Source organism: Salmo trutta, chromosome 20 (genome assembly GCF_901001165.1).
Source record: "Salmo trutta chromosome 20, fSalTru1.1, whole genome shotgun sequence".
Classification (NCBI taxonomy): Eukaryota; Metazoa; Chordata; class Actinopteri; order Salmoniformes; family Salmonidae; genus Salmo; species Salmo trutta.
In genome coordinates, this window is record NC_042976.1 from 36228251 (window position 1) to 36242247 (window position 13997).

At 46.9% G+C, this 13997-nt stretch overlaps 1 protein-coding gene across 6 annotated transcripts in view; it reads left to right on the top strand.

The window, feature by feature from the left end:
- LOC115155960 (E3 ubiquitin-protein ligase Midline-1) overlaps positions 1 to 3711 on the top strand; it is a 63192-nt gene extending 59481 nt beyond the window's left edge. For 5 of the 6 annotated variants that reach the window (XM_029703088.1, XM_029703092.1, XM_029703091.1 and 2 more), the window contains 4 exons: positions 227 to 370; positions 770 to 931; positions 1054 to 1261; positions 1498 to 3711. In XM_029703088.1, coding sequence (XP_029558948.1) covers positions 227 to 370; positions 770 to 931; positions 1054 to 1261; positions 1498 to 1846 — 863 coding nt within the window. In that variant the 3' untranslated portion in view covers positions 1847 to 3711. Of the gene's footprint in view, positions 1 to 226; positions 371 to 769; positions 932 to 1053; positions 1266 to 1497 lie in introns of those variants that run through there. The other variant, XM_029703093.1, reaches the window with a different exon arrangement.
- The last annotated feature ends 10286 nt before the right edge of the window (positions 3712 to 13997 follow it).

Sequence of the window (13997 nt, forward strand, 5' to 3'; positions counted from 1 at the left end):
AAAACGCACAGTAAAAGTCACTTGCAACAGTGGGCTTGGTTGTATTTACCTAAAATGTCCAATCCCCTGCACATAACACGTTGGACATAAGAAAATACACTGATTGTGTCAACCCAAAGTACTGTACTCTACTGTGTGTTATGTCAACTGTCCATCATTGTTGTCATTAAATGACATATACCAGGAACTGACGTGAATAAAAATCACTATATTTTTCTATTTGCAGCACCAAATCCCCCAATAATCCGGGCGGAATTATGTACGGCATCGAACGACACCATCACTGTTCACTGGACGTCTGATGATGAGTTCTGTGTCGTCTCCTATGAGCTTCAGTATGCCATCTTCACCGGACAAGCCAATGTTGTCAGTAAGTGTACAATTCTTGTCTAGATGTCCTCAGTACAGTATGTTGGGTGTGTCTGTACAGTACGTCTGTTGTGGTACAACATTTTAAATCATGAAAGGTAGGCTATCTGAGAGCAATCATACATAGAAAGCCTCTTACTGTAAATAGCTTTGGGGTCTTCATTGCACTATCCTGATCAAAGAAATCATTTGTCATGTCACTTCTGCCCCAGTGCCTGTTCATACTAGAGTGAATTGGAAATGTTATTGTTTGATTTAATGGCAACAATTGGAGAAGGATTCATTGGAGGTGTTCTTATCTCAACAAATGTATTTTACATTGTGTGTTTGTTACAATCCAGTGGTTGTTTTTTTTTCTCTCGCATCTGCCATTAACTGATTGTCTTTGTCTGTGGTCTAGGTTTGTGTAACTCGGCTGATAGCTGGATGATTGTGCCCAACATCAAGCAGAACCACTACACGGTGCATGGACTCCAGTGTGGCACCAAGTACATGTTCATCGTCAAGGCCATCAATCAGGCAGGGAGTCGCAGCAGTGAGCCTTGGAAACTCAAGACCAACAGTATGTTTGCGTTTCGAATAGCTGTACCATGCTGACATCATTAAACATCTTTGGAGATTTGATATATGGAGATTGCATATTTACCATTGTTTACTGTTAATCTATTAATGGTCAATTCACAGGTCAACCATTCAAGTTGGACCCAAAGTCTGCTCACAAGAAGCTGAAGGTCTCCCATGACAACCTGACAGTGGAGCGAGACGAGACGTTGTCCAAGAAGAGCCACACTCAGGACCGCTTCACCAGCCAGGGCAGCTACGGCGTCACAGGGAATGTGTACATCGACAGCGGGCGCCACTACTGGGAAGCCTTGATAGGAGGGAGCACATGGTAAGGATATGGACCTGTGGTGTTTGAAGTACATCAGACTAGAACATTTGGAGACAAATCTGTGTGAGAATCAGATTGGGATGTCCAATCATGGTCTCTGTTACACTATAGTAAACGCAATCTTAAAATCTAAACTCTCTAGGACGTTAGGCCTAACATTTCCTATCGGTGCTATTTGACCACTACCAGAAAATGAGACATCAACATTCAATATTACATTTTTCTATCTTTATCAGGTTTGCTGTGGGCATTGCTTACAAGTCAGCACCGAAACATGAGTGGATCGGCAAGAACTCTGCCTCGTGGGTACTGTCTCGCTGCAACAACTCCTGGGTAGTACGTCACAACAGCAAGGAGATGCCCATCGAACCGTCCCCCCACCTGCGTCGTGTTGGGGTGTTGCTGGACTACGATGCTGGCTCCCTGGCCTTCTACGATGGCGCCGGCTCACAGCACCTGTACACATTCGACATCGCCTTCGCTCAGCCAGTCTGTCCCGTGTTCAACGTGTGGAACAAGTGTCTGACCGTCCTCACAGGGCTGCCAATCCCAGACCACCTAGAGGGAACAGACTGTCGGGATTAACAGTCCAGCTAATAGAACACAGAGACACAGAGGGAGCGGAACAGACTGATTACAGCCTCATCTGGCTGCCTTTTTGTCCCATCACCAATGCTGTATAAAACAGAATAAAGCCATGGTCCCAGATGTCTCTAATCATGCTCTTATTAGAAGTAAATACATTTCTTGAATTATTTATGGAAACCATTTATTGGATTTTATTTCTTGCTTTGCACATTAATGTACACTACTATATGTATGCTTGTTGGTCTTTGGGGTGTGCTTAGAGAGGAAGATGGATATAACGTTTTGAAATTCAGTCAAACTTATTTTCATGCAGCTCTGAGAAAAGTTTATTTCCTTCTTACAAATACAGAAGGTTGTTTCCGTCTTTCCATGTATACATCGTTAGCAGCATGTTGATAAAGGTTTTATGTGTAACCTGTTGATTTTGACATGGCATCATAGCAGCAGTACCACTGATTACTTCATAAAGCAGTTATAGCAGGATTAGTCGTCTACACCTGTTCTGTTTCATGCAGGTGTACCAAGATCCTCTCTACAAATAGAATTCTAATAAACATGTTAAGAGTTATATTAAAAGTTCATCTTAGGTGATTTAGTGCACTGACAACTTGACTATGATCGACAAATTAACAGAGACAATTCTTCATCGTCTCTTTGTTAAAAACCACTATGATGTTAAAAAGCTTATTATTGTTGAAAATGTACATTTGAGATAGAAGCCATTTTAAGTGAAATTTCGATACAGAAATAACTTGTAGAGTCGATTGACGCACCACCACGTCACATGGTGATGGAATTTAGAATATTGAATAGCTCCTTGTGTGCTTCTGCTAAAGACCAGAGAGGAAGAGGTGAAGCGAGAGGGATAACTGGGTATTTTATTTATTTTTTGCTCACCAAGCGCAGGAGTTTTTTGTCTGGTCAAAGAAAGTGTGTCGAATTTGGTTTTGAAAAATGTGCTTATTTGCTATATGTGGCTTATTTGATTGAATATAACTTTCAGAATGATTAGGTTGTTACGTGTGTACTGATTTAAGTAGGACACGTGACATGCAGGCCCCTTCGAGAAAAAACATTTTATATTGGAGTTGTGCCTGGTCGTCACTAGTTACCACAGCCACAAAGTTTTTTAAATTATTTATTTGATGATCTATACTGTAATTTTGACTTTGTGTATGTGGTAGCTAGTGGAAACCATTGTGCCTGTTCACACGCATCCTAAAATTCTAAATCAAATGGCTAAATTATACATTTTATGACCAATTACATATGTTAGCTTAGTAGATATGGCGATCTAAGGGCTTAGACCTACAGGGGGTTAATTGTGATTAAATGCACCATGTGCAGTCTCTGTAAATATATTGCTGTTTTCTTCTCACATATTGGCTCTGTATGTTCACATACATTTGGTATTTGAGCAATTTGACTTTTTCTGACACCTGCATCATTATTTTCACACTGGTAAACATTCTAGGTTAAAAATGTAATAAAGTGACATCAACAAACTTCTCAAGTAGTGAATTTGTAATAAAACATTTCAATTGTAATGATAATGCTTTTTAATTGTCTGCTACCTAATGCCCTCCTTGCACAGGTGATGCTCGGCGGTCGACGTCACTGGTCTTCTAGCCATCATTGATCAGTTTTTCATAATCCATTGGTTTTGTCTTGTCTTCCATCACATCCCATTAATTACTTGTGTATTTAACCCTCTGTTTCCCCTCATGTCCTTGTCGGTGATTGTTTGGATGTTATGTTACGTTGATTTTGTGTTTCGGTGTGCGAGGGGTATTCTTTACCCAGTTTATTTTGTTCTTTGGTTATGGAGTTTGGTTTTTATTAAATACTCCATATTTAACCAACTTGGTTTCTCCTGCGCCTGACTTCCCTGCCACCTACATTCACGAATATGACAGAATCACCGACCCGCATATTGAAGTCAGCAGGAGAGGACGCCCCGGACATGGAGGTGGAGGAGCGCGTCCAGGAGCAAGCGAAGAAGCTTCACCATCTGTGCGCTGCCATGGAGCGTGTTGTCCAGAAGATGGACCGATGGGAGAGACAGGGAGTTCTTCCAGCGCCTCCACCAGCCCAACTGGGGTCGATACTGCACGCCCCTGCTCAACCTGAACCCGGTGGAATCCGAATATCCATGCCTCAGGGGTACGACGGAAATACTGCCGGCTGCTGGGGTTTCCTCCTCCAATTACACTTTTATCTGGCCACGGTCCAACCAGTTCCATCAGACCGTGAGAAGAGTTTCGCCCTCGTCTCGTGCCTCACCGGGAGAGCCCTGGAATGGGCCAGCGCTGTGTGTGACGGAGGAGATGCTGCGTTGGACCGTTATGAGGAGTTCATCAGCCGTTTCCGGGCAGTCTTCGACCACCCACCCGAGGGCAGAGCGGCGGGTGAGCGCCTCTACCATCTGAGGCAGGAGACGAGGAGCGTCCAGGATTTTGCTTTAGAGTTTAGGACCCTGGCAGCCGGTGCGGGATGGAATCACGGGGCCCTGATCGACCATTATCGCTGCAGTCTGTCTTAGGACGTCCGTCGGGAGCTGGCCTGCAGAGACACCACTCTCACCTTCGACCAGCTGGTGGATCTGTCCATCCGGCTGGAAACTTGCTGGCTGCTCGCGGACGTCGAGATCGGTGTCTGGTGGTTCCATCCTCCGCACCCCCTCTCCTATACCCAGGGAGCCGGGAGAGAGGGTGCACAGGGAGACCGGAGGGGGTTCCCGCTCGTGCACCATCGGTGGCCGCAGAGGGCACACTGCTTGTCAGTGCCAGGTAGGTTCTTCTGGGAATCGAGGTAGCAGGCAGGGCGCTCTGGTGCCACCCAAGGTGAGTAGGCACCATTCTCATCCAGAGCCCTCTGCACATATATTTGTCTCTGTTGCTTTTCCTGATTTTTCCCGGCGTTCCCAGCATAAGGCGCTAGTAGATTCAGGCGCGGCTAGGAATTTTATTGATCAAGATTTTGCTAATAGTTTAGGGATCCCTATTGTACCTGTGGATGTGCCTTTCCCCGTGCACACCTTAGATAGTCGGCCATTAGGGTCAGGGTTGATCAAGGAGGCCACAGCTCCTTTGAGTATGGTGACGCAGGGGGGTCACAAGGAAAAAATGTGTCTTTTCCTTATTGACACTCCTGCGTATCCCGTAGTGCTGGGCCTACCTTGGTTAACTATTCATAACCCCACTTTTTCTTGGCCACAGAGGGCTCTCACGGGGTGGTCGTGAGAGTGCTCAGGGAGGTGTGTAGGGGTTTCCGTTGGTGCTACTACGGTGGAAAGTCCAGACCAGGTTTCCACCGTGCGCATTCCCCCCGAATATGCCAATTTGTCTCTCACCTTCTGTAAAAGGAAGGCGACTCAATTACCAACCCATCGACAGGGGGATTGTGCGATAAATCTCATGGTAGACGCTGCACTTCCCAAGAGTCACGTGTATCCCCTGTCGCAAGCGGAGATGGTGGCTATGGAGACATATGTCTCTGAATCCCTGCGTCAGGGGTACATTCGGCCCTCCATTTCACCCATCTCATCGAGTTTCTTTTTTGTGAAGAAGAAGGATGGAGGTCTGCGCCCGTGCATTGATTATCGTGCATTGATTATCGAGGTCTCAATAAAATCACGGTGGGGTACAGTTACCCGCTACCCCTGATCGCCCCGGCGATTGAGTTAATGCACGGGGCGCGCTTCTTCACTAAACTGGCTCTCCAGAGTGTGTACAATCTGGTGCGTATCTGTGATGGAGACGAGTGGAAGACAGCATTTAGTACCACCTCAGGGCATTATGAGTACCTCGTCATGCCGTACGGGTTAAAGAATGCTCCATCAGTCTTCCAATCGTTTGTAGACGAGATTTTCAGGGAACGGCACGGGCAGGGGGTAGTGGTGTATATCGATGACATTCTGATATACTCCGCTACACGCGCCGAGCATGTGTCCCTGGTGCGCAAAGTGCTTGGTCGCCTGTTGGAGCATGACCTGTATGTCAAGGCTGAGAAATGCCTGTTCTTTCAACAGTCCATCTCCTTCTTAGGGTATCACCTATCCACGTCAGGAGTGGAGATGGAGGTTGACCGTATTGCAGCCGTGCGTAATTGGCCGACTCCCACCACGGTGAAGGAGGTGCAGCGATTTTTAGGGTTTGCCAATTACTACCGGAGATTTATCCGGGGTTTTGGTCAAGTGGCTGCTCCCATTACCTCACTGCTGAAGGGGGGTCCGGTGCGCTTGCAGTGGTCGGCTGGGGCGGACAGGGCTTTTAGGAAACTGAAAGCTCTGTTTACCTCGGTTCCTGTGTTGGCTCATCTGGATCCATCTTTGCAATTCATAGTGGAGGTGGACGCGTCGGAGGCTGGGCTAGGAGCTGTGCTCTCTCAGCGTTCAGGTACGCCACCTAAGCTCCGCCCCTGTGCCTTCTTCTCTAAGAAGCTCAGCCCGGCGGAGCGAAATTATGTTGGGGACCGGGAGCTGTTAGCTGTCGTCAAGGCTTTGAAGGTGTGGAGACATTGGCTTGAGGGGGCTAAACACCCTTTTCTCATCTGGACTGACCACCGCAGTCTGGAGTACATCCGGGAGGTGAGGAGACTGAACACTCACCAGGCAAGGTGGGCCATGATTTTCACCCGTTTTGTGTTTATCCTCTCTTAAAGACCAGGTTCCCAGAACGTTAAGGCAGACGCCCTGTCCCGGCTGTATGACACAGAGGAGCGGTCCATGGATCCCACTCCCATAATCCCAGCCTCGTGTTTAGTGGCACCGGTTGTATGGGAGCTGGACGCGGACATTGAGCGGGCGTCACGTGCAGAGCCCGCTCCCCCTCAGTGTCCATCTGGGCATCTGTACGTTCCGTTTGCTGTCCGCGACCGATTGATCTACTGGGCTCACACGTCACCCTCCTCTGGTCATCCTGGGATTGGGCGGACTATGCGCTGTCTTACTGGGAGGTACTGGTGGCCCACCTTAGCTAAGGACGTGAGGGTTTTTGTTTCCTCCTGCTCAGTGTGCGCCCAGTGCAAGGCTCCTAGACACCTACCCAGAGGTAAGTTACAACCCTTACCCGTTCCACAACGGCCATGGTCACATTTATTGGTGGATTTTATAACCGATCTTCCACCTTTACAAGGTAACACCACGATCCTGGTCGTTGTGGATCGTTTTTCTAAGTCCTGTCGTCTCCTCCCTTTGCCCGGTCTCCCTACGGCCCTACAGACTGCGGAGGCTCTGTTTACACGTTTTTCGGCACTACGGGGTGCCTGAGTGTCTGATCGGGGTCCCCAGTTCACGTCAAGGGTTTGGAAGGTGTTCATGGAACACCTGGGGGTCTCGGTCAGCCTTACCTCGGGTTTTCACCCTGAAAGTAACGGGCAGGTGGAGAGAGTTAACCAGGATGTGGGTAGGTTTCTGAGGTCTTATTGCCAGGACCGGCCGGGGGAGTGGGCGGCGTTCGTGCCCTGGGCAGAGATAGCTCAAAATTCACTCCGCCACTCCACCACTAACCTCTCTTCCTTTCAGTGCATGTTGGGGTATCAGCCGGTTCTGGCCCCTTGGCATCAGAGTCAGACCGAGGCTCCTGCGGTGGACTATTGGTTCCGGTGTGCGCGCCGTTCGACGCCAGAAAATTGGCGCAGACCGTCACCGCAGTGAGGCCCCGGTGTTCGCACCGGGGGATAGGGTCTGGCTCTCGACCAGAAACCTGCCCCTCCGCCTGCCCTGCCGGAAGCTGAGTCCGCGGTTTGTGGGGCTGTTTAAAGTCCTGAGGAGAGTGAACGAGGTATGTTATAGGTTAAAGCTTCCCCCCAATTACCGCATTAACCCCTCGTTCCATGTGGCTCTCCTCAGGCCGGTGGTGGCTGGTCCGCTCCAGGAGAATGAGGTGCAGGAGGTTCCTCTGCCCCCTCTGGACATTGAGGGGGCCCCAGTGTACTCCGTTCATTCCATCCTGGATTCGAGACATCGGGCGAGGGGCCTTCAGTATCTCGGACTGGGAGGGGTAGGTCCGGTGGAGAGATGCTGTATTCTGGTGGAGGATGTGTTAGATCCTTCCCTGCTGCACCTCGTCCTCCGGGTCGTCCCTGAGGCTGGTGTTGATGCGCAGCTGGAGCCGCGCGTCGGGGGGGGTACTGTCACGACTTCTGCCGAAGTCGATGCCCCTCCTTGCACAGGTGGTGCTCGGCGGTCAACGTCACCGGTCTTCTAGCCATCATTGATTAGTTTTTCATTATCCAGTGGTTTTGTCTTGTCTTCCATCACACCTGTTTCCAATCCCATTAATTACTTGTGTATTTTCAGTGCCTTGTGAAAGTATTCGGCCCCCTTGAACTTTTCGACCTTGACTAACTCGTCAAGAATTTCCCCACCTTTGACCCCGTTCCAGGTCAGCCAAAAAATACTAAGATGTTCCTAGCTGACATAGAGGACGCATTGTATGGCTACCCGAACGCTACGTGTTCTGACAGGAAGCGAACGTCGAATAGACGCATGACGAGGTTCATTAGTCTACAACAGCAACACATGCTAAATGATATGCTCAACTTGCCACAGCTTCGAAGTTAGAATTCAGTGGTTCTGCGACTCGCAAACACGATAGCTCACTGGCTAACACTGTAAACAAGCTCAGAACGAACACAAGCTTACTATCACTTCATTCAGCTTACTTTGGCCTACTCAATGAAACAGGAATGGAAGAGCTGCTACCATTCAAACAAATATTTCTGTCGAACATGTACCCCACCTTCAATACCTACTTGGGCCCTGCAGCCCACATTGGCTTGCCTATCTTACAACTCAGAGAGCTTGCAAGCACAGCTTTTGAGGCATCAAAGGTTTGCAACGCTAAGAGCCCTGACCACTCAGTTTTGAAGTTTCACCAGGAGCACTCACTCCAGTTAGAGGGTGCATTATCAGGTATTGGAGCATTGAGAGATAACGCACAACAACGGTTTCTACCACGAAACCACAAATCCAATAACCACCGCTGTCCAAATAACTGTAAAGTACGTCGCCATCGAAACTACTACCACTACAATCGACCTGTACACTACATTCCTGCACCCAACCCACACAAAGTGTCAGAGCACAAAGGTAACAAAGGGTTAAAGGGCGATCAAAACGTAGACCAATGTTCTCTAAAAGTTCCACTACGTGAAGAACTGAAGCGAGAAAAATTGGAGAAAAAGGTAAAAAATAAGTCACAAGGACTAGACAGGGAACTGCCGGATGCCAGGTCCGCAGTAATTAACACACTTAGCAAGGACGTTAAAAATCTAATTTCTCCCGCTCTCACTCAAGACCCTATCCAGGGCCCGCTTGATCAAGAAACAAGCCCACAGGCTTTTTCTATAGACACTGATACAAAGGTTTCAAAGATAAAGGTCAAAAGCTTTGTTAAAGCCAAGCCCACTCAAAATCCGAAAAGTCGATCTGCTTTCTACTTGAACAGAAATGGCACATCATGTCGTTGTGAACGACCACTCCACTTTGTGGGGAATATGTCCACTAAACGCGACTCTTAACGGCCTTTCCTGGAAACAATCCTGGAGGACTGCTTAACTTGTCATGCGCTAATTGATTCGGGTGCAACAATATCTATCACATCTCAAGAGGATAGGAAACTCTGTCACCACCGATAAATCCACTATAATTGAGAATTAATTTATAATTGAGCCCTGTCTATGTTCGTAAATAAGATGAGAGCACCCCTCCAGCTAGGATGGAGTCCGTCACTCCTCAACAGGCCAGGCTTGGTCCTGTTTGTGGGTGAGTCCCAGAAAGAGGGCCAATTATCTACAAATTCTATCTTTTGGGAGGGGCAGAAAACAGTTTTCAACCAGCGATTGAGTTGTGAGACTCTGCTGTAGAGCTCATCACTCCCCCTAACTGGGAGGGGGCCAGAGACAATTACTCGATGCCGACACATCTTTCTAGCTGATTTACACTCTGAAGCTATGTTGCGCTTAGTGACCTCTGACTGTTTCATCCTAACATCGTTGGAGCCGACGTGGATAACAATATCTCTATACTCTCTACACTCGCCAGTTTTAGCTTTAGCCAGCACCATCTTCAGATTAGCCTTAACGTCGGTAGCCCTGCCCCCTGGTAAACAGTGTATGATCGCTGGATGATTCGTTTTAAGTCTAATACTGCGGGTAATGGAGTCGCCAATGACTAGGGTTTTCAATTTGTCAGAGCTAACAGTGGGAGGCTTCGGCGTCTCAGACCCCATAACGGGAGGAGTAGAGACCAGAGAAGGCTCGGCCTCTGACTCCGACTCGCTGCTTAATGGGGAGAACCGGTTGAAAGTTTCTGTCGGCTGAATGAGCGACACCGGTTGAGCATTCCTACAGCATTTCCCTCCAGAAGCCATGAGATAGTTGTCCGGCTGCGGGGACTGTGCGAGGGGGATTTATACTAACGTTACTATCTGTACTTACTGGTGGCACAGACGCTGTTTCATCCTTTCCTACACTGAAATTACCCTTGCCTAACGATTGTGTCTGAAGCTGGGCTTGCAGCACAGCTATCCTCGCCGTAAGACGATCGTTCTCCTGTATATTATGAGTACAGCGACTGCAATTAGAAGGCATCATGTTAATGTTACTTAGCTTCGGCTATTGGAAGTCCTGACGAACCATGTCCAGATAAACGTCCGGAGTGAAAAAGTTGAATGAAAAAAAGTTGAGTGAGGGAAAAACAGAAAATATAAACGGTAATTAAAAAGTGAAAACCGTAAAGTTGTCAGGTAGCAAAGTAAGGTTGGCAACAAAAATGCATAGCAGCACGTAAACAAGTCTGCAAGTTGTGACCAGAAAATGGATGCAGTCTATCATAGTGCCATCCGTTTTGTCACCAAAGCCCCATATACTACCCAACACTGCGACCTGTGCGCTCTCGTTGGCTGGCCCTCGCTTCATACTCATCGCCAAACCCACTGGCTCCAGGTCATCTACAAGACCCTGCAAGGTAAAGTCCCCCCTTATCTCAGCTCGCTGGTCACCATAGCAGCACCCACCCATAGCACACGCTCCAGCAGGTATATCTCACTGGTCACCCCCAAAGCCAATTCCTACTTTGGCCGCCTCTCCTTCCATTTCTCTGCTGCCAATGACTGGAACGAACTACAAAAATCTCTGAAACTGGAAACACTTATCTCCCTCACTAGCTTTAAGCACCAGCTGTCAGAGCAGCTCACAGATTACTGCACCTGTACATAGTCCATCTATAAATAGCCCAAACAACTACCTTTTCCCCTACTGTATTTATTTATTTATTTTTGCTCCTTTGCACCCCAGTATTTCTACTTTGCACATTCATCTACTGCAAATCTACCATTCCAGTGTTTTACTTGCTATATTGTATTTCCTTCGCCACCATGGCCTATTTATTGCCTTTACCTCCCTTATCTCACCTCATTTGCTCACATTGTATATAGACTTATTTTTCTACTGTATTATTGACTGTATGTTTGTTTTACTCCATGTGTAACTCTGTGTTGTTGTATGTGTTGAACTGCTTTGCTTTATCTTGGCCAGGTCGCAGTTGTAAATGAGAACTTGTCCTCAACTTGCCTACCTGGTTAAATAAAGGTGAAATAAATAAAAAATAAAAACATTGTTCAATGATATCAAAAGGGCTTTGAAGCCAACTAAACATTGATTAAAAGTGGAATAATGAGACACTACACTTCGAGGTTTCACTCAACCTACCTCACCTCTCACATTGAGAGTCATGCTGAAACTACCCTTCCAGGACGTATTGCTCGTTCACCCTGTGTATGTTACCAGTCTCGAATCTGAACCCCTGCTACTTGGAGCAGACTTGATCGTTCGGTTACTCCCACTGATGGATTGGAAAACCAACCATGTATGGTCACAGGTCACAGTGCCTTCTCAACTGACCACACTGTCTTCCCCTAACGCTAGCTGCAATGCAGTCACCCACAACGGGTATCTGTCGAAAGCACCCCTTGGGAAAAAGACGTTTTGCAACCTCTTGGTACAGAATCAGATGCAAGGAGATATTACGATATTTCGACACATTCCATCAGCAAACCTGATTGACCCTTATTTTCATGATTTCGAGCCAGCTGCCTCTGGGAATGAGCAACTTCCCTCCTCCTTGCAGTCGTGCAATACGATAGTTGAGATGAACTTCTCTTGCCCTTCGGACACTTCAGCAAGCACAGCAGCCATCTCAGCAAGAAAAACGTTGAGGCGCAGAGCATACTCTGCTTCCGATGGTACATCTTCTGCTTTGTGGGGGACTGTCACCCCTTACAATGACACTAACAGTTTCACTCCAGCAACTGACCCAATGACTCTAACACTTTGCAATATCACAGACAGACATCCTCGTCTCAGTTCGCAGGTACTGAAGAGGTTGCCACACGCGGACGCTGTGGTGACTGACAGGCCTCGACAGCCACTGAGCGTTGTGAAGCACAAACACCAGGAGGTTCGGTTGAAAGGTTACAGCCATTCTCATAACAACGCGGCCACTGACAACTCGTACATAGGGTCCGAACTTTTCGTTTGCGTCTCGGATACCAACACCAATCGCTGGTGGAGAGGTCACGAGACACAAAGGGGAAGAATAGTAGCCCAGACCCATGATGAGCCTCATCGAGGCCGGTAGGGGGGTCGAGACTACATCCAACACCATACGAGGCCGCCAGAGCATAAAACTAATCTAGTTGTTAACTCCCCTATGATAACAGTGAGGAGCAGACAGGGATTATCTTAGAAAACATCTAAGATTTTACTGAGGTGTACCACACTGGTCGTAAAGGAAGTCCAGTGGACTTTTCCACCTCCAAAACAAATGGCAACAATAATCATTCCTTGCCATGTGTAGTAGCCACTACAAGACAACTAGTAAAATGCTCTAATCATGTGTTCCTGTAGGATAACATTTCAGAATAAATCGGTAGGATAACTGGTCCCCTTGAGTACCAGTACCAATACCACAGTCAGTCCAGCAACCATCAGTAAGAGGATTAGAGACCTCACAAGTCAAACTGCTATTGATAATAGCAACAGAGGAGTTAGTAGTCAATCAGATTGCAACACGTGGAAGGGAATCTCCAGAACACTCTTCTGATGGTCAACACACATGCCCCTAATAAATAGAACCCTCCATTAAGGAGGAAAGTTATTAGAAGTCATGAACCATGATCACACCTCTTACGACTGGTTCAGTGCTTAGAGAGTACTTTTGTCGTGAGGTTAGCTCCTCCGTGGATAACATAGCTATGAAATAGACTTCTTCATACCTACCGCCACTACAGACTCACTCCCTCGAATTCTGACTGACCTCCAGGCATTGACCTGAAAATTACCTGATTACGTCAGACTTATTCTGAATAAATTGTAGTCTACCAGGATACTTGTTTTTTCTCTTGACATGCGCGCTTGTGTAAATATAAATGCAGGATCAGGATCACTTAAGGGTTTGAGCAAAATACCAGCCTTAGTAAAGTTGAACATTTACTTTGAAGCCTTTGACTCTACAGCTAGAGTACTCTCCAGTTTTCTTCCCAGAAGTCCATAGGTCATCCCTGTAGACGGCCCAAAACAAGTGCCTTACAGCTGTAGACTTGTCATGTAGTTATCAACTTAGGATAGTGCCCTAAGCAACACACTGCAAATTAGGAAAGCCTAAGATATGACATTAGACAATGCCATCATATGGTCATTTTGCCAAGACCATGGACATACAGTATATAGAATACAGTCCACTTAGATGATTAAGGTGGGATAACTATATTTTATTTTGTTTATGCTTTCATTCGTTTTGTTTCATTTTCTTTGACTCTTAGAAAGTGATAGAGCCATAACCAACTTCCCCATACAAATCAAATCAAATTGTATTGGTCACATACACACGGTTAGCAGATGTTAATGTGAGTGTAGCGAAATGCTTGTGCTTCTAGTTCCGACCGTGCAGTAATATCTAACAAGGAATCTAACAATTTCACAACAACTACCTTATACACACAAGTGTAAAGGAATGAATAAGAATATGTACATATACATATACAGTGGGGGGGAAAGTATTTAGTCAGCCACCAATTGTGCAAGTTCTCCCACTTAAAAAGATGAGAGAGGCCTGTAATTTTCATCATAGGTACACGTCAACAAT